The sequence below is a fragment of the Rhinolophus sinicus genome, chromosome 1 (assembly GCF_057876585.1).
Source record: "Rhinolophus sinicus isolate RSI-liver-muscle chromosome 1, RSI-T2T, whole genome shotgun sequence".
Classification (NCBI taxonomy): domain Eukaryota; kingdom Metazoa; phylum Chordata; class Mammalia; order Chiroptera; family Rhinolophidae; genus Rhinolophus; species Rhinolophus sinicus.
The window spans coordinates 2,525,260-2,547,570 of record NC_142501.1 but is presented as its reverse complement, the minus strand read 5'-3'; the positions used below and the strand labels follow the sequence as shown (position 1 = coordinate 2,547,570).

The following is a 22,311-nucleotide window of genomic DNA, read 5'->3' as shown; positions in this document are numbered from 1 at the left end:
GGCTCTGGCATCCTACCTTGGATCTGACCCATGGGGTGCCCTGCACTGGCCTGCGGCCCACAGTTTATTGGCCAAACCCCAGCCCTCCTTTCGTGGGCCCACACTGCAGGAGGATTAGAGTTCCCGTAAGGCAAGACCCTAAGAGCTGTACGAGTGGAGGGTCCACTTTCTGCCCTGGGACAGTGATAATGGCAGTGAAGGGGTGTGACTTGGGGGAGGTTGGGTGTGCTGAGGGAGACTGTAGGCCAGCCTGTGCATGTTTTGGGGCCACCCTAGGGGTTGCTGGAAGCGCCTGCGATGCCAGGACCAGTACCTTGGTCCCTGGCTCCCCCAACCCTCTCTAGGACTGTGTGGGAGGCAGGGACATCCTGACTCGGAGAACTGCTCACAGCCGGAGTCCTGAGCTGCTCAGACCAGTGACCTTGGCTGGCAATCCGTGGGGTTGATCACTCCACACAGGTGAGTCTGTGTAGCACACAAGGCAGAGAACAAGGTGAGGTCCCGACCAAGCCCATTTAGACCTGGTCTGGTTCGGGTCCTGACTGCAGTGGGCAAGGTGAGCTCCGTGATAGAGGTGGTCAGCAGGTGGGCCTGGAGGGCAGTCCGGGGGTGGAGAGCAGGGGAGGGTGCTCTAGGCACGAGGACAGCAGGGCAAAGGTTCCAGCAAAGGGAGGCGTGGTTAGGGAGGGACCTCGGGTGCGGGCTTGAGGTCAAGACCGGGTCAGAACTGCGGCCCCAGGGTGGGCGGGGTCCCGGAACGCTGCCGCGGAGCGGAGTCCCCGAGCGCACGGCGCCGCATCCTCACGCCGGGCCACTTGGCGGACGTGCGCGCACTGCCCGAGACGCCGACACACGCACGGCCAGGCCGCCCGGATCCCGCCCGTCCTCAGACCCCAGCGCGCTCTACATCCCGCAGTCCAGCCAACCGCTACAAGGTCCAGCAAGGAAGGCGCGCGTGTCGCAGATGACCTTCTCTGCGCAGCCTGAGCGGGGTGTACGAGTCCCCACCCCGTCCGCGCGCCACCATTGGCTGGGGCTCCGGTGCCCTTTGGAAACCCCGGCTCCCATTGGCTTACGCGGCCCCTCCCTACACGCCTCGGCCCCCGCCCGCGCAGGAGCTGCGCGTGCGCGGACCGTGTGTGTGTGAACGCAGAAGAGACGCGCCACGCTGTGCACTTCCGCGGTTCTACTACACAGAGATAGTCCCGGGCGGTTCGCTGCACCTCCCTCCCCCCACCCCGCGCCGACCCCTGCCAATCCCGGGAAGGGGCGCCCGGCCTCTTCTCTCAGTCGCCTCGGCTGCTTGCCCCGGTTCCCTGGGACAACTCCGCGGCGCGGATCCCCGCGGAAGGGGGCGGGGCCTCACTCTCCCCGGTCTCACTCTCCCCGCCCCCGCGGAGGGATACAGGCATCCGCGGTCCAAAACCCCGGGGCGAGGCGGCCGGGGCGTGTGAGCTGCTTGGCCTTCTGCGCGTTCACGAGGTCCACGAGGGCTCGGCTGGGGCCACTGCGTCGCGCGACAGCCTCGCCAGCGCGGGTTTCGGCATTCCGAAAGCCGGTGCTTCCGCAGCGTTCTCCTCCCAGCGCCCGCTCGCCATCCGGGGCTCAGGGCTCCGCGCGGCCAAGGGAGGCCGCTCTCCCGCGACCGCGCGGGGAGCCGAGCCCGGCGAGAGGCGGCGCAGAGCCCGGAGGCCTCGGGCCCGGGCCCCGCTGCCGCCCGCGATGCTGCTCTCCAAGTTCGGTTCCCTGGCGCACCTTTGCGGGCCGGGCGGCGTGGAGCATCTCCCGGTTAAGATCCTGCAGCCTGGTACGCGCGGGGCCGGAGATTGGGGGACCGGGGGCGTCGGGGTTTGGGGATTGAGGGTTGGGGGCGTACCGTGCCTTACCAACCCCGCCCGCACGGTCCCCACAGCCAAGGCAGACAAGGAGAGTTTCGAGAAGGTGTACCAGGTGGGCGCCGTGCTGGGCAGCGGCGGATTCGGCACGGTCTACGCGGGCAACCGCATCGCCGACGGGCTCCCGGTGAGTCGGGTCGCCGGGCGGACTTGGGTTTCTTGCCCAGAGCGCGTGTGGTCGCAGCCGACCGGGCCTGACCCCTTCCGTCCCCCCAGGTGGCCGTGAAACACGTGGAGAAGGAGCGGGTGACCGAGTGGGGTAGCATCGTAAGTGTGGGGCCGAGCGGGCGGGCTGTCGGCGGGGTCTGGGCTGCGGACTGTGTACGCTGACCGCTGTGTCCCCCAGGGCGGCGCGGCCGTGCCCCTGGAGGTTGTGTTGCTGCGTAAGGTGGGCGCGGCGGGCGGCGCGCGCGGCGTCATCCGCCTGTTGGACTGGTTCGAGCGGCCCGACGGCTTCCTGCTGGTGCTCGAGCGGCCTGAGCCGGCCCAGGACCTTTTCGACTTCATCACGGAGCGCGGCGCACTCGATGAGCCCCTGGCGCGCCGCTTCTTCGCGCAGGTGCTGGCCGCCGTGCGCCACTGCCACGCCTGCGGGGTGGTGCACCGCGACATCAAGGACGAGAACTTGCTGGTGGACTTGCGCTCGGGGGAGCTCAAGCTCATCGACTTCGGCTCGGGCGCGCTGCTCAAGGACACAGTCTACACCGACTTCGACGGTGAGCGCGGGCTGGCGTTCCAGCGACCAGTAACGCCCGCGGGAGGGTGGCGGGGGCTGGTGACTGTTGAGGCCACGCGCCGCTTCGGGCACGCTCAAGTGGGCACTAAGCCGAGGATCTCGAGCGGGTTCGTGGTGGGTGGGGGCGAGGGGCAGGCTCGAGACTGCCGTCTCCGGTGGTGTTGGGGCGCGCCCTCGGGCGGGGGACCGTGAGGTCGCAGTGTTTGCGCGGGTGTCCGTATGGGGAGTGCCCCAGACCCTGGTGATGTTAGAGCCGGTGCTGCTCCGGCCGCCGCTTGCGTGGGGGCGGGCGCTGCGTGCGTGCCCAGCGAGCGCGGGGGCGCTGGCAGAAAACCCCGCATTGCAGAAATCCCCGCATTGCGGAGCTCGGGGAAGCCGGGGCTCCCCGCCCGCCCACTCCTCCCCCCTCCTCTCTGCCCGCTCTTGCTCTTCCTCTCCCTTCCGCCTCCCTGGGCCCCGCTTCGAATCCTCATCTCACATCTGTTTGTTGTGAAACCCGAGCCGTCGCCCATGTGACCGGCTCCTCCCCCAGCTAGGCCAGCCCTGGGGAGGCCACGCCCGTGGGGTTTTTCCAGGGTGATGACAAGCAGGTTTTCGAGGCTGGCTCCCTCTTCTGGTTGAGGCCTCTGAGATGATTCACTGCGAGCTCAGAGTCATGGTGTTTCCGTGCGCTGCTGGCACCTGGGTGTGCGTCCTAAGCCATGTGTGTTCCTCAGGCACCCGGGTGTACAGCCCTCCGGAGTGGATCCGCTATCACCGCTACCACGGGCGCTCTGCCACCGTCTGGTCTCTGGGCGTGCTGCTCTATGACATGGTGTGTGGGGACATCCCCTTCGAGCAGGACGAGGAGATTCTGCGGGGCCGCCTCTTCTTCCGGAGGAGGGTCTCCCCAGGTGTGCGAGGGGCCTGGACTGGGCCGGCACGGAATGAGGGGTACCGGGAGCTGGCCCCTTCCTGACCCTCTCTCCTCCCCTGTAGAGTGCCAGCAGCTCATTCAGTGGTGTCTGTCCCTGAGGCCCTCCGAGCGGCCCTCCCTGGACCAGATCTCCACCCATCCCTGGATGCTGGGGGAAGACGGGGGCGCCTCCGAAAGCTGTGACTTGCGGCTCTGTGCCCTGGATGCAGATGACGGGGCCAGCACCACCTCCAGCAGTGAGAGCTTATGAGGAGGAACCTGCACCTGGCTTGTGGGACCAGAGGGACCACCTGCCCCAGCATGGCCCCTGTAGGGCCTGTCCTGTCAGGGCTGCCTGCTCCTTGAGAAAGCAGTGACCTCTAACTCCTGGTGACCTTTGCCTTTGGCACCGGGCCTGTTTCCTTTGCTTTGAGTGCCTTTTCGAACGCTGCTTTCACGGGACTTGGTATTCTCAAGCTCTGTCTGTCCAAAGACCTCCAGTCGAAGCGAGGTCCCGCCTGTCCTGGGCGGGTGCCTGACCCCAAGACTGTCCCTGTCCTGTGCTTCTGGGAGGCAGTGCTGTCGGCCCTCCGCGCCTCCCCATCTGACCAAGTTAGACCAGGAGCATTCTCTGTCCTGTGGCCTCGTCTCACCGGGCACAGGGTCCCTCGTGCCCACCTCCCGCACCCACCCTTGTCCTTCAGTGTTCGTCTGGGCATGTCTGTGCACAAGCAATGCAACGTTCAGGCCTCTGCTGCCCACACTCATGCACCGTGCGTGTGTGCGTGTGCGTGTGCACGTCTATTTATGGTGTGACCCCCGCGGAGGGCTATTTATTGTTTAATTTATTTGTGGGGGGTCCTTCCCAGCAGCCCTGCTTCTCTAGGCCCCTGAGGCTGGAGAGGGAGTGGCTGTGTGTGGACCCCAGGTCCCAACCCTACCTGCGTCTGTCAGAGGATGGACTTGTACAGTGGCTAATTTAAGGGGAGTGGGTGACTGCCACCTTGGGGCTCTGTGCCCTGGGGGGTGGGTTTTAAATTATTGTTCTTGTACAGTCTGCTTGTTGGCTCTGGAAGCTGGGGGTGGGGGGACAGAGTCTCAAGCCTTTAATTTATTTTAGGAGCTGTTTCTGTGGTCCCAGTGTGTGGGCATCAGGGACAGGGGTTCTTTTAGTTCAAAAGTAAGATGTCTGGAAATCGTATTTTTTATACAGGTATTTCAAGTAAATTGTTTTGTATATAACAGATATCTGTGTTTATTGGGTTGGGGGCCTGGGGTGAGAGAGAGAAGGTTATGGGAGAAAGGGCCTCTGGTCCCTGGGTAACCATCCTCCCCATTCCTTTGAGGAGGCAGCATGGTGGGCGGGGCTTAGGCGGGAAGTCCAGTGGGAGGCTTTTGGCCTCCTTGCCACCCCATTACTGCCCCTGTTGTACCTGAGGGAGTGGGCAGTAGGCTGTGCCATCGGGGGCCTCTGGGAGGGGCAGGGAACCGGACCCGGGGTTGTGGGGGGTGGGTGTTGACATAGCTGCCACTAGTCTGGAGGCCATATCTGGTGGTGGCCCCAAGAGGACCGCTGACCTGTTCTCCAGTCAGGCGGGAAAAGGAAGGGGCCCTTGTAGGCCAAGCAGGCAGACCAGAGGTGTGCGTGGGGAGCAGCTCACGCTGCCCCACAGACGGCTGGAAGGGGTTCTAAAGGATGAGCACAGGTTTGCTTGGTGGAACGGGGGGAAGAATGTCAGGTGCAGAGAACAGGTGGGTGTGGGTGGGAGTGATGGTGTGGGTGGGCCCTGGTTGGCAGCTGTAGGGCAGGGCGGGCTGGTGCGAGCCATGGCTAGGTCCAGGCGTAGTGTTGGGGTCAGGCCACAGCATGAAGGGCATGACCGCCCCTCCAGGGAGCTCCCCGTGCTGGGGCTCTGGGGCACCCACTGGGCCTATGAGGAGGCCATCTAGGCCCAGAGCCTTCAGGTCTTGTCCCAGTGTCCCCCAGCCCAGTGCCCGGCTACCGCCCTGTCTAAGGAGCATGTAGACACTTGCCTGCCCTGTGTGCCTGCTAAGGGGCCCCTTGGACTGAAAACTCGGACAAAGGAGTGTCCTGAGGCCGCAGGCAAGAGTGGGGATGGGAAGTTTAGGAAAACGAAGCAGGAGGAAGCGAAGTGGGCAGGCAGAGGGCTAGGGTGTGGGCCCCTGGCACACACTGAGGGAGTCTGGGCCTTTGGGGCCTGTGGGACCTGGCACCCGCTCCTGAACAATGGCTGCTGAGGCCCGGGCATGCCAGGGTGGCCTGCTCTGTGTGGGCAGGTGCCATGAGCAGTAGGGTTTGGGGGCCCACCTGTCCCTACGGCCCGGGCAGGCCGGTTGGCCTGCTGGGGGTCCACCTGGACCGCTGGGGCTCTCCCACTCATCCCGCCCCCTCCCAGGAATAGACAGCTCAGCGCAGAGCACGCTGGGAAGGCTGAGGACAAGCAGCTGTGCTGTGTTGGGGCCCCTGCACCCCTCCTGAACGGCAGTCACCCACACATCGCCGTGGTCTTGGCTCCCCCACGTGCCACCCAGGGTGCTAGGCTGGTCTTGGGCCCCGGCCGTCTGTCCGCCCGGCCCTCCCTTAGGCCATTCGTCCACCCGCTGTGCCACCCAGTAAACCACTCACTGAGCTTATGTTTGTGCCAAGACGCCCCACGCTTGGTCGCCAAGTGCGTGGGGCCTTGTGGGAAGGTGTGGAGGCGTCCGAAGAAGGCTGGCTCGGCACCGAGGGCGGCGCCACGTTGCTGGAGACGCTCAGAGGGAAGCGTGTCTGTCAGGAGCGGACCTGGACAGCTCTGTTCACTTCTCATGCGTTTCCATCTCAGCTCCGCAGGTGGGCAGCAGAGGCAGCGGGAGGCCGAGCAGCTGCCTGAGGCCAGGAGCCACCTAACCAACAGGCCCGAGAGGGCCCCGGAGTACAGCGTTTACCCCAGTTGTTCTGGAACAGAGGGCTCAGCAGTGAGTTTGGGAAATGCTGCCCTCCAGGCCGCCAGGAATCACCTGGTCAGAGGCACTGCCAGGCCTGCCCGAGGCTCCTTGGCCCTGGGACCCCCATCGAGATGCCTGTGAAGGTGGGGCAGGCACTGGCCACTCTGGAAGTAGATGGACAGGCCTGGGGGGGTGACCACGGATGGGTTGGGAGGATGCAGAAGTTGAGGCCACAGGTGACACTTCCTCTCCTGCCTGGGTGGGAGGCCCAGCTCTGACAGTGACAGATGAGCAAAGAGATGGTGCTGCTGGGGTGGCAGGAAGCCCAGGCCTGTGTGTATCAGGGCCAGGGGGCAGGTGGACACAGGCTGAGGCTGGTGTGGGGGCCCGAGTGCCGGCAGGTGCTCTGAAGGGGCTGGTACCTAGCCCGTGCAAGACTGCGCTGAACGTGGGCCTGACCCGGTGGAGTGGCCCCCCCGCCCCCAGAGCCTGCCCTGCAGACAAGAGGGAAGAGATGGAGGGGAGGTGGCCGAGGGGAATGGCTCAGCCATCCTGCTTTCTCAGTGTGGCCCTGTGCCCCATCTGTACTATGACTGCACAAGCCTGGGCGCCCCACCCTGGGGGCCGTTGGGCACTGCCGTCTGCGTGGTCCTGGTCTGGATGCATCCCCCAGTCCCCAGCCCCACTAGGCAAGGACTCTTGCCCAGGATGCCCTTGGGGAAACTGAGGCCCAGACAGGCAGGCACTTGTGCGGATTCCAGACTCTGACTCTGGTTCCCCACTCCTGTGCCCCCCAAGTTAGGAAGCTGGAGGGCCAGGCTGGAGATCCCCCTGGTGGCTGACGCCCGTGGGGTGGGGTGGGTGCAGGCTGTGTCCAGGACCTGGGCAGTGGGCATGTGGTTCAGCACACAGCCCCGGGGCGCCCCTGTGGTGAGATTCCAGAGAACCCCGTGTTAGTGGTCCCAGGTCTCAGAGACACAGGGAATGCCAGACCTCTGCTGGGAGGCCCAAGCCCCCATAGGACACTGGCTTGCGGCCCTCCCCTGGCCAGGCCCTGGTCACCACCATTCTGGCTCTGGGGCTACTCAACTTGGGGTGCTGGTGGGGATAAGAGAAGCAGGGCCCTTCTCTTCTCTATGTCTGGGCACGCCCACCCCCTGCCTCCAGACGCAAAAGTGGAGCTGTGTCAGGATCTGCATGGTGGGCCCCACAGCTGTGACCTGTCCCTAGAGAAGCAAGGACGTCGGAGGCCATGTCCTTGAGGCCCTGGGTCCACACGGACGTCTCCCAGCTCCTGGGTGGGATGAGGCTGTGGGTACTCCAGCTCCTTCCCCCCAGACTGGCAACCTCCAGGACCACACCCCCCCCCAGGCACTCAGGGTCAAATGACCATGTGTGCTCCAGTGCAGGTGCCTGTGAGGCCTGGGATGGGTCATCCCCCGAGTCCCCCACTGTCCCACTCCTCGGGGCCAGGAGGCTCTGCAGAGGGTGAGGGGCCCTCACCCCGGCGCCCTCACAGCACCAAGGGCGGTGCAACTTATGCGGAGCTTTGGGGGTCCCCAGGGTCTGTGGGACCCCCTCTGCTGGAGTAGGATCTGTTCTCATCACAACCAGCCCTGTCTGCAGTGCTTGGAATCCGGGGCTGCGAGAAGGGACTCCTCTACCCAGGGCCTTTTAGGGCCCAGATGGGACTATTTCAATGGGCGGAAGCCCCAGCTGTCCTGTTGGCCATGCAGATGGCGTGGGGCTGGAGCAGACGGGCTACATGAAGACAGTGGGGGGGTGGGCACGCCCCTGAAAGCCTGTCCTGCTCTCCTGCAGCCTGCCAGCTCCTGGACAGGCCTGAGAGTGTCCCTCTCCCTCCACCCACCGCCCACACCCAGGAGGCTGCCCAGACTCCCCACTTGGACTGTTCTGTGCCAGGCTAGAGCCCCATCTCTGCTCATCTTTTCATATCTTGGGCCAATTTAATATTGAGGCTCCTCTAGAAACACTCGCTCAAGTTCTGAGCAGCATCCATCAGGGGGTTTTCTTGGGATTGCACAGAACCCAGAAATCATTGTAGAAAGAACCGGAATCCTGAGTACCCCGTGGCCCTAGGTGTCATGCAGCCTTTGCCCCAGTCCCCCCGCCTGCCAGGCCTCTGTCCTGCCAGGAGCCTCACATCACACCCTGGCTGGTCCAAGCTTTCACTGGTTTGCTCAGCCAGGCCCCTGGGGGTTTGGGTGCTGGCAGCACACACGAGGTGGGTGCGTGCGGCCTCTGGGCGCCTTTCCACCTCAGGCCACCTCTCCTGGTCTCCTCACCTGGTGGCCTGGGCCGGCCCAGCTTCCCAGGAAGAGAGAGGTGGGGACACAGACCCGAAACTGACCTGCAGCTGTCAGAGCCTTGCCAACTTTCTTTTCTGATGCAGCCCTGAAACGAAACCTTGGCATGCTTTTGGTGCCAAAGCTTCTTGGAAAAGGGAAGTGACCCCTGGCAGGACCCTGGGAGCCCCATCTGCCCTTCCAGGCATCCAGACCCCAGCTGGCCATGAGCCCTGTGCTAGTGAAAGCAGCACAAAGAGGAAATACAGAGGAGACAGGCTGGGCAGCTCCTGAGGTGGGCATGAGGCCTGGATAGCACATGTGAGCCGCAGTCACGGACACTGGCTGGGGAGGTGACAGCCAGGCCTGACACCTGCCCACGGAGCCCTGTCCATCCCCGAGCCATGGCCGTGGCCACGGTGGGGAGGTGAAAGCCTAATTGCTGGTTCTGGGTTTCTCAGTGGGCCCTTCCCCTCCCTACAGAGGCCTGATGGGGCGTCTGCCTGAGCCTCCAGCACACGACTTCGAGGCCAGTGGCTTTTTAGGCAGCCTTGGCAAAATCTAGAGCTTGATTACACAACAGCCCCCCAGCGTTCCCGGCAGTCAGGCCTGGCTGGACAGGATGGGGGCAGGGTCTAGCCCTCCAGCACTGGTCACTGCAAGAAAGTGCTTCCTGGGGTCCATGCCCCAGAAGCGAGCAGGGTGGGGGAGGAGTCTGCTCCTGCATGAGTAAGGGCCTCCTTTGGGGGTGGATCACCTGTACCCAGCACTGAATGAGCCTGGTGGGAGAAACAGAGGCTCAAGGAGATCAGGTACGCACCCGAGTTTGTGAGTAGCCAAGACGCCCACCCTGTGTCGGGGAGGGTGAGGAACAGCCTGGGGTGGGACCCCATCTTCCTGATATGGAGCTCAGGGGGGTGAGCTGGCTCTGATCTGGCCTCTGGTTCCTCCCACCTGCCCTCCTGCAGGAGGCTGTCATCCTGACCAGAAGCTCAGGCCCTCAGTGGGCAGGAGACCCCAATGTCACTGTCCCCACCCATCCACAGAGGAGGCTGGGACCTAGCCCGGGGCCCTCAGGCTTTCCACCATACCCCACAGGTGCTGCCACTGAGTTGCATTTCTTGGGCTCCTCACCCAGGAATGTTGCTCAGTGACCCACTGGCCACTCCAGCCATGGGCGGGGGAATGCAGAGGTGCTGGTGCCCAAGGTGTCAGACCAGCCCAGTCCGCAGCCACCTGCCCTATTCCTTGTGCCCCTGGGACGCCACCAGGGCCTGGGCTGTGGGGACGTGAAGGTGCTGGTCTCATCAGGCAGCGAGGCTTCTGGTTGGGGCCCAGGGACAGGAAGGCCAGGGGCAGTCCAGGGATCCTGGACCAGCAGGCGCTGCTCGAGGCTGTGTGATCTGAAAGCACCCCTCAGCTCTGGTCCCCCACTCTGGCCACGGAGAGGGCACCTGCTGTGCAGTCTCCAGGATCACAGGCCCAAGTTCCTGTGTGGGGCCTTCCCTGCCCAGTGACCCACAGAGCGATCAGCTCTCCAGCTCCCTGGCTGCAGCCGTGCCCAGGCTGGGTTTCCATCTCTGGGTTTCAGTTCCTAAACCTAACTCCCTCCTGAGCAAAAAGGCTGACGATAGGTGGTCTCCAGGGCCAGTGAGGTCCGTCAAGTGGCAGGAAGACAATGGTTGAGCTGGGCCTGGCACCCAGTAGGTGCACATTGCCGGAAGGCGCCATGTTTCACCCTGGGTGGTCTCCTCTGGGGATAGGGGAGTGCGAGTGGAGGAGCTCTGGCCTGGAGGCAGGGATCACAGGAAGGGGCAGAGCCTGGGGCAGGGTGGAGGCATTTGTGGGGTTGGCCCAGCCCTGCAGCAGTACAGCCCTCACTGCTGGGCTGCCCAGCTGGCCGCCCTTGTGAGTGCCCCGCTCCCGGCAGTGTCTTCCCCGTCATGTCTGCCATGAGCCGGGCACCCACCTCCTAGGCCCTGCTCACCCCTCCCCTCAACCCTTCAGCTTCTGTGCCCCACACGTTTACACCTGACCGGGTTGAAATGTCCAGGTGTGTACCCACCTTCCAGGTGCACACCCACAAGGGCCCTTCAATCTCCAGTAAGATCCAGTCAAACTGAGCCCTCCCACCTGAGCCCAAGTGCCGCAGCCCAAGTGCCGCCTGGAAGGCCCCGCCCATCAGCAGCCCCCACCTTGAAGCCCGGCTCTCCCCACCTCTCCCAGACAGCCCCCAGCCTCTCTCTGGTCCTGTCTGGTCCCCAAGCGTGTTTTCCAAAGCCCCAACTCCTGAGGGGCCATGCTGGCTCCAGGACTTGAGCGGAGGGGCAGTGATGGTACAGCCCCGGACCCCCCAGGGGCTGGGGCTGGGACTGGGACTGGGTCAGGCTCTTTCAGCCCACTAAATGTTTTTTATTTTTTATTGGGGAATATTGAGGGATAGTGTGTTTCTCTCCAGTGCCCATCAGCTCCCAGCTGTTGTTCTTCAATCTGGTTGTGGAGGGCGCAGCTCTGCTCCAAGTCCAGTCGCTGTTTTCAATCTTTAGTTGCAGGGGGCATAGCCCACCATCCCATGTGGGAATTGAACCGGCAACCTTGTTGTTGAGAGCTTGTGCTCTAACCGAGTCATCCAGCTGCCCCTCCGGAAACTCAGCAGCAGCTCGTTGTCTTCAATCTAGTTTTGGAGGGAGCAGCTCACTGGCCTGTTGTCTTCAATTTAGTTGTGGAGGGTGCGTGCAGCTCACTGGCCCATGTGGTAATTGAACTGGCAACCTTGTTATTCAGAGCTCGCGCTGCAACAAACTGAGACATCCGGCCACCCCTAAATTTTTACTAAAAAACAAAATTCCTCTTAAACTAATACTCTGAGCCACTTAAAACATTTCTCAGAGAGTTAAATAGACATCTAATAAAATTTGTGAGAAGTATTTTTAAAACAGCTTTATTGAGGCATAATTTACACACCATAAAATTCACCCACTTTCAACATTTCATTGAACCACCCACAATTCCATGATTTTAGTAAATTTTCCAAGTTGTGCAACCACCACCACAGTCCAATTTTAGAACTTCCCAGACCTCAAAGACCTCTGGTACCCACTAGCAGACCCTCCTACCCACCCAGGAGATCACCCACCTGCCTCCTGCCTTCATACACTGCCTTTTGTGGCCATTTCATGTATGTGGAATCACGTCACTTGTAATACAGTGTTTGGTGTCTGGCTGCTTTCACTGGGCACTCGTTTTGGAGTTCATCCACGTGGCAACATGTGTCAGTAGTTGGTTCCCATAACACTCCACTGTGTGGGTCACCTGTGGGTGGGTGTTTGGGCAGTTTGCACATTTTGGCTGTTGCGGCTAAGGCTCTGTGGACCCGTGTTCTCATTTCTCTTAGGTAGATGCCTAGGAGTGGAAATGCTGGGCCATATAGTAAATTAATGTTTAGCTTTTGAAGAAATGAGCTATGCATTTTACATTCCCGCCAGTAATGTATGAGGTCCCAGTATTCCTTTGTCAACACTTGTAACTGTCTTTCTTTTTGACTGTAGTCATCCAAGTGGCTGTGAGGTAGTGTTGCCTTTGGTTTCAAGTTGAGTTTTCCTAATAACTAATGGTGCTGAGCATCTTTTCAAATTTCATCAGACATTTTACCAAAGATATTCAGCTTCCCCCCTTCTCCTTTGGTTAAATGTCTAATCAATTTTTCTGCCTATTTTTTACTTGGGTTGTTTGCCTTATTATTGTTAAATTTCATATTATTTTTAATTCTGTTAAAACATACATAACAATTGTAAGTGTATGTTTCTCTTATTTTTAAGTTGCAAGTGTTCTTTATATAATATATTCTAAGTGCAAGTCTTTATTACATATATGATTGGCAAACATGTATCACAATTTTCATTTTCTTATTGGTGTTTGAAGCATAAAACTTTTACCTTTGATCAAATCCCATTTATTTTTTTATTTCATGGATCCTGATTTTGGCATTGCACCTCAGAACACTTTGCCTAATTCAAGGTCACAAAGATTTTCTATAAAACTCGTGTAAGAGTTTTATAGCTTTAACTCTTACATTTAGGTTTATGGTTCGGTTTGAGTTAATTATTGTGTATGTTGTGAGGTAAGGGTCCAGATTCCTCTTTTTACATATATATATATATATATATATATATATATATATATATATATATCTCCAATTGTCATAGCACTATCTGTTGAAAAGTGCATCCTTTTCCCCATTGAAATCCTTGACACTTTTTTCAAAAATCAGTTGACCATAAATATATGGGTTCACGTCTGGACTCTCAGTTCAGCTTCATTGATCTATATGTCAATCCTTATGTCGGTACATGCTGTCTTTGTTACTGTAGTTTTAATGTAAATTTTAATGTTGGAAACTGTAAACTCTCCAATTTTGTTCCAAAATTGTTTTGGCTATTCTGTGTCCTTTGCATTTCTATGCAAATTTTACGACCAGGTTGCCAATGTCTGCCCCTCAAAAAATCTGCTTACATTTTGATAGGGATGGCATCCAATGTCTTCATCAGTTTGCCTAGTATTGCCATCTTAACAATACAGAATCTTCCAATCCACGAACATTGAATGTCTCTCCATTTATTCAGATTGCCTTTAATATCATTCAGAAATGCTATGTAGTTTAAGTATACAAGTCCTGCAGCCTCTTGTTAAGCTCTTTCTGAGGTATTGCATTCTTTGCGAGGCTGTGTGAATAGAATTGTTTGCTAAATTTCATGTTAGGCTGTTCATTGCTAACGTATAGAAATGCAGTTGACTTTTGTATTTTGATCTCGGATCCTGGAACCTTGGTGAACTCACTTATTAGCAGCCTTTTTTTCTCTATGTCCTCCTGCCACTTAACCCCAGATGCGTCACAGAAGCAGAAGTGGATGGTTTCTGGTGGAGGAAAAAGGAACCTCAGGTAACTGGAAAGTACCAGGAAAATAATGAAGAGGAAGATGCTCAGAGAATGACCTCAGAAGATTTAAAGTTTTGGACTCCTGGGCTAACAACCCCTGATGGGTATGTCTGTGGATCTGATCCTAATTAGCATAGCAAATATTTGGAAAATTGATCTAACAGGTAGACCTCCACCCAAGTCTCAGAGTGACCACTAGAGGGTGCACACACAGGACAGACCCCGTTAGAACAGCAAAGACTGAACGTTGAATGGACAATGGAACCATAACCCACAGGAGACTAAAACAAGTATTTGAACATTCTCCACCAGCCAGGGGAAGACCCAGAGTCTCCTAACATAATACTCAAAATGTCCAGGACAGAAGCTAAAATCAGTCTGCATATGATGAACATGAAAATCTCAACTCACATGGGAAAAGACAATAGACACCAATGATGCGACGACAGAGATGTTTGAATGATCCGATGGGGACTTGAAAACACCGATTATAAGAATACTTGAACCAGAAGTTGCAAACATTCTTGACACAAATATTAAAATGGAATGACTCAGCAAATAAATAGAAAGACATAAAGAAGAACCAAATGGAAATTTATAATAACAAAAACAAAAAAGGGCGAGCAGATGGCTCAGTTAGAGTGCAAGCTCTGAACAACAGGGTTGCCAGTTCGATTCTGGCTTGGGATGGTGGGCTGCGCCCCCTGCAACTAAAGATTGAAAATGGCGACTGGACTTGGAGCTGAGCTGCGTCCTCCACAACTAGATTGAAGGACCACGACTTGGAGCTGATGGGCCCTGGAGAAACACACTGTTCCCCAATATTCCCCAATAAAAAATTTTTAAAAAATCATTTTAAAAAAATCCTACCTGATATATCAGTAGAAATTTATCCGAGCAATAGAGAGAAAAAACATTTTTTAAAAAATTGAACAGTCACAGGGACCTGTGGGACAATCAATAAAAGGGCTAATAATATTTGTGTGATTGGAGTCCCAGAAGGAGAAGAGAAAGAGTGCGGGGAAGAAAAACTACTTGAGAAAATAATAGCTGAAAACTTCCCAAGTTTGGTGAAAGACATAAACTTACAATTCAAGAAGCATAGCAAATGCCATCCAGGATACAGGGAAAGAAATTCACACCAAGAAACTTCATAAACAAACTGCTGAAAACTAAAAACAAGGGGAAAAAATTTTAAACGAAGCCAGAGAAAAATGATGTGTTGCCTATAAAAGAACAGTGATTTGAATAACTGGATTTTTCATCAGAAACCATAGAGACCAGAAGGAAGTAGTCCAATCCTTTTGCAAGGGTTGAATGAAAAACACTGTCAATTCAGATCTTTATATCCATCAAACTTCCTTAACCTGAAAAAAGGGCATCACAAATATCCCACAGCTAACATCATACTTAGTGTGAAAGATTAAAGCTGCCCCCCTAAGATCAGCATCAAGCCAAGGATGCCCAATCTCACCGCTCTTATTCAACATGGTGCTAGAAGTTCCAGCCAGTGCGATAAGGCAAGAAAAGGAGATAAAAAGCATACCGATTGGACAGGAAAAACGAAACTGTCCTTACTTACAGACAATGTGGTTATCTATGTAGAAAATCCTAGAGAATCAATTTGTTTTTTTAAAGATTTTATTGGGGAAGGGGAACAGGACTTTCATTGGAGAACATTGTGTACTTCCAGGACTTTTTTCCAAGTCAAATTGTTGTCCTTTCAGTCTTAGTTGGGGAGGGCGCAGCTCAGCTCCAGGTCCAGTTGCCATTCCTAGTTGCAGGGGGTGCAGCCCACCATCCCTGTGGGAGTCAAGGAATCGAACTGGCAACCTTGTGGTTGAGAGCCCGCGCTCCAACCAACTGAGCCATCCGGGAGGTAGCTCAGCTCAAGGAGCCGTGTTCAACCTTAGTTGCAGGGGGCACAGCCTATCATCCCTTGTGGGACTCGAGGAGTTGAACCGGCCACCTTGTGGTTGAGAACCCACTGGGCCATATGGGAATCGAACCAGCAGCCTTCGGAGTTAGGAGCACGAAGCTCCAACTGCCTGAGCCACTGGGCCGGCCCGAGAATCAATCTTTTAAAAGAACCAAACTCCTAGAACCAATTTACCATAGCAGGGTTGCGGGATACAAGGTCAACACAAAAATCAATTATATTCCCATATACAAGCTATTAATAGTTGGAAACCAAAATTTAAAGAATATTACCATTTATAACAGCTCCCAAAAATGTCTAGGTGTAAATGTCTAGGTGGACAGAATCAATGTGTTGAAAACTACAAAATGCTTTTGAAAGAAATCAAAGGAGATCTAAATAAATGGAAAGACTTACCGTATTGATAGATTTGAAACCTCAGCATAGCAAAGATGTTGACTCCCAGGTGATCTGTACATTTGACACATCACCAGCCAAAATTCCAGCAGATTCTTTTGTAGACATAGACAAGCCAATTCTACAACGTACATAGAAGGGCAATGCAACCAGAATAACTAAACCAATTTGAAAAAGAAAAACAAAGTTGTAGGAATCACACTACCCGATTTTAACATTACACAGGTCCAGTAGTCAAGACAGCTGGTATTGGTGATGTGATAGGCGTATACGTAGAATAGATAAATAGAACAGAATACATGGTGCAGAAACAGACCACAGGAATCTTTGACAAACGTGCAAGTGGAGAAAGAATAGGTTTTGTCCGTTTTTCTGTTTTTAGCAAAGTGAATCCTAGGTCTAAATGGAAAACACAAGACTATAAAATTTGCAGAAGAAAAACAGGAGAAAGTCTTCGTGACACAGGGAGTTAGTCAAAAGTTTGTAGAAATGACACCAAAAGCACGACCCATAGATGGAAAAAATGGATAATTGGACTTCATCAAAATTAAAAATTTTTGTCCTGCCAAAGATACCGTCAAGAGAAGGGCGAGAAAAGCTACAGTTTGGGGGAGAGGATTTGCAGGCCACATATACGAAAAGGACTTGTATGCAGAGTATGTAAGAGCTCGCAAAACTCAACACAAGAAAACAACACAGCTTGCAAGGAGGCAGAGGTCTGGAAAAGACACTTCACCCAAGAAGACGCACAGGTGGCAAGTGAGCAGGTGAAAGATGCTGCACGTTGCAGACCCTCAGAGAAGCACCGTAGAGCTTGGGTGAGTCCACTGCACGCTTGCAGCGGGACTGGAAGCAGGGATCCTGACAGCGCCCCGCACCGGTCAGGACGTGGAGCAGCTGAAGTCGCCGGGCAGGTGCTGGGAGTGCAAAGTAGTGCCCCAGCTCTGGGCAGGGCTCATCTGTCTCTTAGGAAGTCCGCTATGGCCTGGCTTAGCGTGGGATGCCCCGTGTCACCCGTCACCCCAGCATTTACCTTAGAGAAGTGAAAGTGGACGCTCACGCGATACGGGAAGGTACGTGGTAGCTTTATCTGTGAAATCTGGAAACCACCCAAATGTCTTTCCGTGGGTGAACGGATAAATAGACTGTGATCGTCTACCCCGTGGAATGCCGCTCAGTCACGAGAAGAAACAAACTTGATCCACACAACATCCAATGACTCAGCCTGAGTGAAAGAAGCCAGTGTCAAAGGGTTCATACCGTCCGCGTCCATTTACATTACGCTCACAAAACTGGTGACAGAGGACAGGTCAGTGGTTGCCAAGGGTCACCGGTGGGTGGGGCGTGCCCACAAAGCCATGGCAGGGGGCACTTTTGGGTGATGGAACTGTTCTGTATCCTGTTGTGACGGCTACTTGAATGTGGTAAAATTGATAAAACTGTTCACCAAAATTTACAAAGTCGATTTTACTGTGTGATAATTAAAAATTAGATAAACAAAATATTTTTAAAAAATATACTCCAGGCAGTTTCTGCGTGCCCGGCTCTCTCTGCGGAGCGCCTGTCCCCGGGGCGGGTGAGGGGTGTCACTGTGCCCTCTCTCCCCGCCCCTCCACTAGCGCACAGCTTTGCGCATGCGCTCGCTGCCCGCTGCTGGTCCACCTGGGCGGCCACTGCCACCACCCTGGGAACTGGGTAGGTGGCCCGACGGGTCCTTCCTGGGTGGGGGGAGGTGGTCTCCATAAGGGGCGAGTGTGGGATGGGTCAGCGGTGAGAAAGACACTTGCACTGGGAACCTGGGGACCCGAGACAAAGGCGGTATCTTCTGACATTTCTTCTCAGTAAAAGCCAAAGGGGGCTGGACCGGAGCCCTTGACCCCCTCCCAGGCGCTGCCGGGGGAGGGGGCGCTACACTCCTCAGTCCCTCCCTAACCCCCCCCCCAACAGGACTCTGGGGAGGCCTCGCAGGGCCTCCCCTTCCCCTCTTCCTCAGGGCCTATAAGGCAAGCCCTACCTTGTCCCCTGGGACAGCCTCCCTCCTCCGCTCCACCAGGGAACCCCATTGGCTCTAACTCCAAAATACACCCGGGGTCTAACCTTGCCTCACCATTGCGGCCGCCGCCCGCCCAGGCCTCTCACTCTGGTTATTGCAGTAGCGTCCCATGGGCTCTGCTCTCCCTGCTTCTGCCTGTCGCTTCCAGCGCAACACGGGCAGTGAGGGTGCGAGAAGGGGCGGCTTTGGGTTAAGTTTTAAGAAAGAAACAGACTTAATGCAGTTAAATCTCAGAAGGCCAGGGGCCTCACAGTTCTGAAAGGCTGGAGCCCAGAACAAAGCCGACTGGAGGTTTTTATTGATAAGTATACAAGGGAGTAGCAGTGTTTTTGGCACGGTCTGTGGGACTCACTTATCACGTTATAGAAACAACCCAAACCAATTATGTTGATCTTCAAACAGCTGAAGCAGAAAGTCCTTGAGGTGAGGTCTGCAACTCCTTTAAGGGACATACATCACATGTCGAAATTATTTCACAGAGCTGAGCAGAGAGCTTAATCTTATCACTCTCAAGACTTTTCTCCCAATTAGGTGAGAGGGAAAAGTCAGAGCCAGCAGCCGCTTTTCCCAGGCAGGGGGAAGGGGAGACAAGGCCCCTTCCCAAATCTTTCTGAGGCAACTCATCTGGTGTCTCCATGCCGTTCCGCCTGGCTTGAGTTGTCCCCCCCACCCCCCCCCGTGGGGGATCTTACTCGTCTTTGGCCGCAAACCCTCTTTTGGAGACTAAATAGAGAGAAATATACAGTCCCAGAGATGCACAGTCTCACAGACTATTCTTTCCTTAAGGAAAGACATGGGGGGACAGTCTGCTAGGCTGCTTTGTGACAACATCTGCCCTCCACCGGCACCCCTACGCTCCCCGCACACTCGGGGTCACGTGATTTTCCCAACGGCCACTTTGGTGGGGGTAAATGCTGACTTCTTCCCAATGGCTGCTAGCCTCCTCTGCTTTTCCACCTGTGTCCCTCATCTCTCCCCCTCCACTCCTGTGACACTGTCGTGCCCACCCCAGGGCCTTTGCACCGACTCTTCCTCTAGAACTCTTCCTCTAGGTGTCGTAAGGGTAAATTTAAATCTTCCCTGGTGCCAAAATGGAAAGAGACTCTCAGTTCTCCCTTTTCTTAGAACATTTCCTTTAGAAAACTTGTAGATTCTGTCCTTTTGAAATGCTTGTAAACCTTTCGAAAAGTAGGCCTCTGGCCTGTTTTACAACCACGAATGTTTTTCCTAATAGACCCCATCGGTCTCTTTGAAATGTAAACAAGAAAGACAGTGCCTCCTCTCCCAGTCTTTGTGCCTGGCTCCCTGGGTCAACTCCCTGCTTATCAGAGAGATGAGAATGTTTAATTTTTCCTTTGAATAAAGGGAAATAGATAACGCCGTGGCCACACCCATGACCAGGTAAATTAGGGTGAACTATAAGTGACACATGGTGCTATCAAGTCCTCTTCAAAAAAATTTTTTCATTGTGGTAAAATATACATAAGATAAAAATTACTATTTTAAGTGAATAATTCAGTGACAGTACATTCACAGTGTTGTGCAGTTAACGTCATTATTTCCAGAACTCTTTCTTATCAGCCCAAACAAAACTCTGTAGCTGTTGTAGCTGTGACACAATAACTCTGATCCCCCTTCACACAGGCCAGGGTAATCTCTACTTCACAGCGCTTCAGCTGGCCTGTTCTGGAAGCTCATACAGCTGGCTTGTGTCTGGCTTGTTTCACTCAGCATCGTGTTCTCAAGGCTTATCCATGGTATAGTGTCTATCAGAATGCCATTCCTTTCTATGGCTGGTTAATGAGCCATTGTAGGTCTACACCACCTTTTGTATATCCATTAATTTCTCGATGGACACTCGGGTAAGTGTGCAGCTTCATTCTTTCACATGTGTGTATGCAGTTTTCCAAGCACCATTTGTTCAAGAGACTGTCCTTTCCCATGGCATGGTCTTGGCACCTTTGTTGGAAATCAACTGACCATAAATGTGAGAGTTTATTTCTTGACTCTCAGCTCTCTTCCATGGAGCTATACAGAGGGTACCAAAAAAAAAGTATACACATTTTAAGAAAGGAAAAACTATTAAAATTGTAATACTCTATTTATACCAATAACAAAAGATGAATACAAGTCACGTTTGACTTCTGCAATTACAAGAGGTGCTCAAAATGGTTACCATCAGCGTCCAGACATTTCTGATTACAGTGAACTACTGCTTGAGCAACATTAACCAAAGTGTCCACTTGTGTACATTTTTTGGCACCCCCGGTATGTTCATCTTCATGCCACTACCACAGTCTGCTGATCACTGCAGCTTTGTAGTAAGTTTAGAACAGGGAAGCGTGAGTCCAACTTTGTTATTTTCCAAGATTATTTTCTCTATTTGGGTCCCTTGTAATTCCATATGAATTTTAGGATGGATTTTCTCTTTCTACAAAAAACAGCACTGGGATGTTGAGAAAGGTTGCACTGAATCTGTAGATCACTTAGGACAGCCTTGACAGCTTAACAATATCAAGTCTTCCGGCCCGTAAACACGGTGGCTTTTCCATTCATTTGTGTCTTCTTTAATTTCTTTCAGCAGTGTTTTGTAGTTTTCAGTGTACAAGTCTTCCACCTACCTCCTAACTTTAATTTATTCCTAAGTATTTTTATCTTTTGGATGCTATTGTAAATAGAATTATTTCCTTAAAGTTTTTAAAAATTCTTCATTGATAGTGTATAGAGATGCAACTGACTTGTATGTTATTGGTTTTGTATCCTTCAGCTTTACTGAATTAGTTTGTTAGCTCTACGAGTAAATGTGTTTTCATGTGATTCTTTAGGCTTTTCTCTATATACGACCGTGTCAGCTATAAATAGAGATACTTTAATATTTCTCCAATTTGAATGCCTTTATTTCTATTTCTTGTCTAATTGCTCTGGCTAGCACTTCCAGTACTATGTTGAATGTTAAAAGTGAACATTCTTGTCTTGTTCCTGATCTTAGGGGTAAAGTTTTCAGTCCTTCACCATTGAGTATGATGTTAGTAAAACTATCTTTCAAAAATGAAGGAGGAAGTAAGGTATTTCCAGATAAATAAAAGGTTAGCAATTATATTACTAGTACACCTGACCTACAAGAAATGCTAAAGAGAGTCAGTCCTTCAGACTGAAATAAAAGGACAACAGACAGCAACTCGAAGCCACATGAAGAAATACAGAACATGGGTAAAGGTAAACACACAGGAAAATATAATGCTGGTATTATTGTAGTTTTGGTTTGTAATTCCTCTTTTTTCTATATGATTTGATGGGGAAATGCATGAAACAATAATTATAAATCTCTGTTAATGGGCACACAATACATAAAGATTTATCTGTGACAGTAATAGGGGAGGGATGGAGACGTATAGGAGTAGTGTCTGCACACTATAGAAACTGATATTAATATTATTCAAACTAGGTTGTTATAAGTTTAAGATTTTAATTGTAACTCTCAAGGAAACCACTGAGAAAATATTGGGGAAATACACAGAAAAGGAAAGGAGAAGGAAATCAAAATGCTACACTCTAGGGGCGGCCGGATGGCTCAGCTGGTTAGAACGTGAGCTCTCAACAACAAGGTTGCTGGTTCAATTCCTACATGGGATGGTGGGCTGCACCCCCTCTAACTAAAGATTGAAAACAGTGACTGGATGTCATGGAGGGTCTCAGCTCTCGCTCCCTGCACAAGAACGCAGGACATGGTGAGGCCAAAAGGAACACCAACGGGAATCATACCACTATGTTCTTGCTGGTGGCTGGGTTGGAGACAGGAAGCAGGAGCCACATGACGCAACCTGCCATCCTCTTCTCTGACTACCAACCTCATTTGCTAACTGCAATCGGCACTTGCTAGCATAGCCACGGCAGTTATATCAGTGGCTAATGGCTAACCGGTAACAGCTGATGGCCATCTACTACCCGAGACAGCACCTTTCCACGTAAGGCCAAGAGCCTTGAAACTGCTCTCTGGAATTCTGTCCCCACACTCCACCCCTACAGGGTCTCGCCTCACAATCTACGCGACAAGCGTCTTCTGTGAGGGGCCCTGTGCCATATTAGCCTATAGGCATCTATGGGCGGAAAGAAATAGTAGTCTTAGGAACCAACAATGGCAAATCCTTTCCATCTGGGAGGATACGTGCCAGATTTATGTCCTGGGAAAGGAGGGTGACTACCACT

The 22,311-nt window shown here is 53.8% G+C and overlaps 1 protein-coding gene across 1 annotated transcript; it reads left to right on the top strand.

Annotated features, from left to right (window-relative positions):
- The first annotated feature begins 1,252 nt into the window (after positions 1-1,252).
- On the top strand, positions 1,253-4,768 carry PIM3 (Pim-3 proto-oncogene, serine/threonine kinase). Its single transcript, XM_019712368.3, has 6 exons — positions 1,253-1,807; positions 1,913-2,022; positions 2,112-2,162; positions 2,242-2,611; positions 3,348-3,524; positions 3,610-4,768. The coding sequence occupies exons 1-6, from the start codon at positions 1,723-1,725 to the stop codon at positions 3,795-3,797; spliced, it is 981 nt and encodes a 326-aa protein (XP_019567927.2). The 5' UTR covers positions 1,253-1,722; the 3' UTR covers positions 3,798-4,768.
- The last annotated feature ends 17,543 nt before the right edge of the window (positions 4,769-22,311 follow it).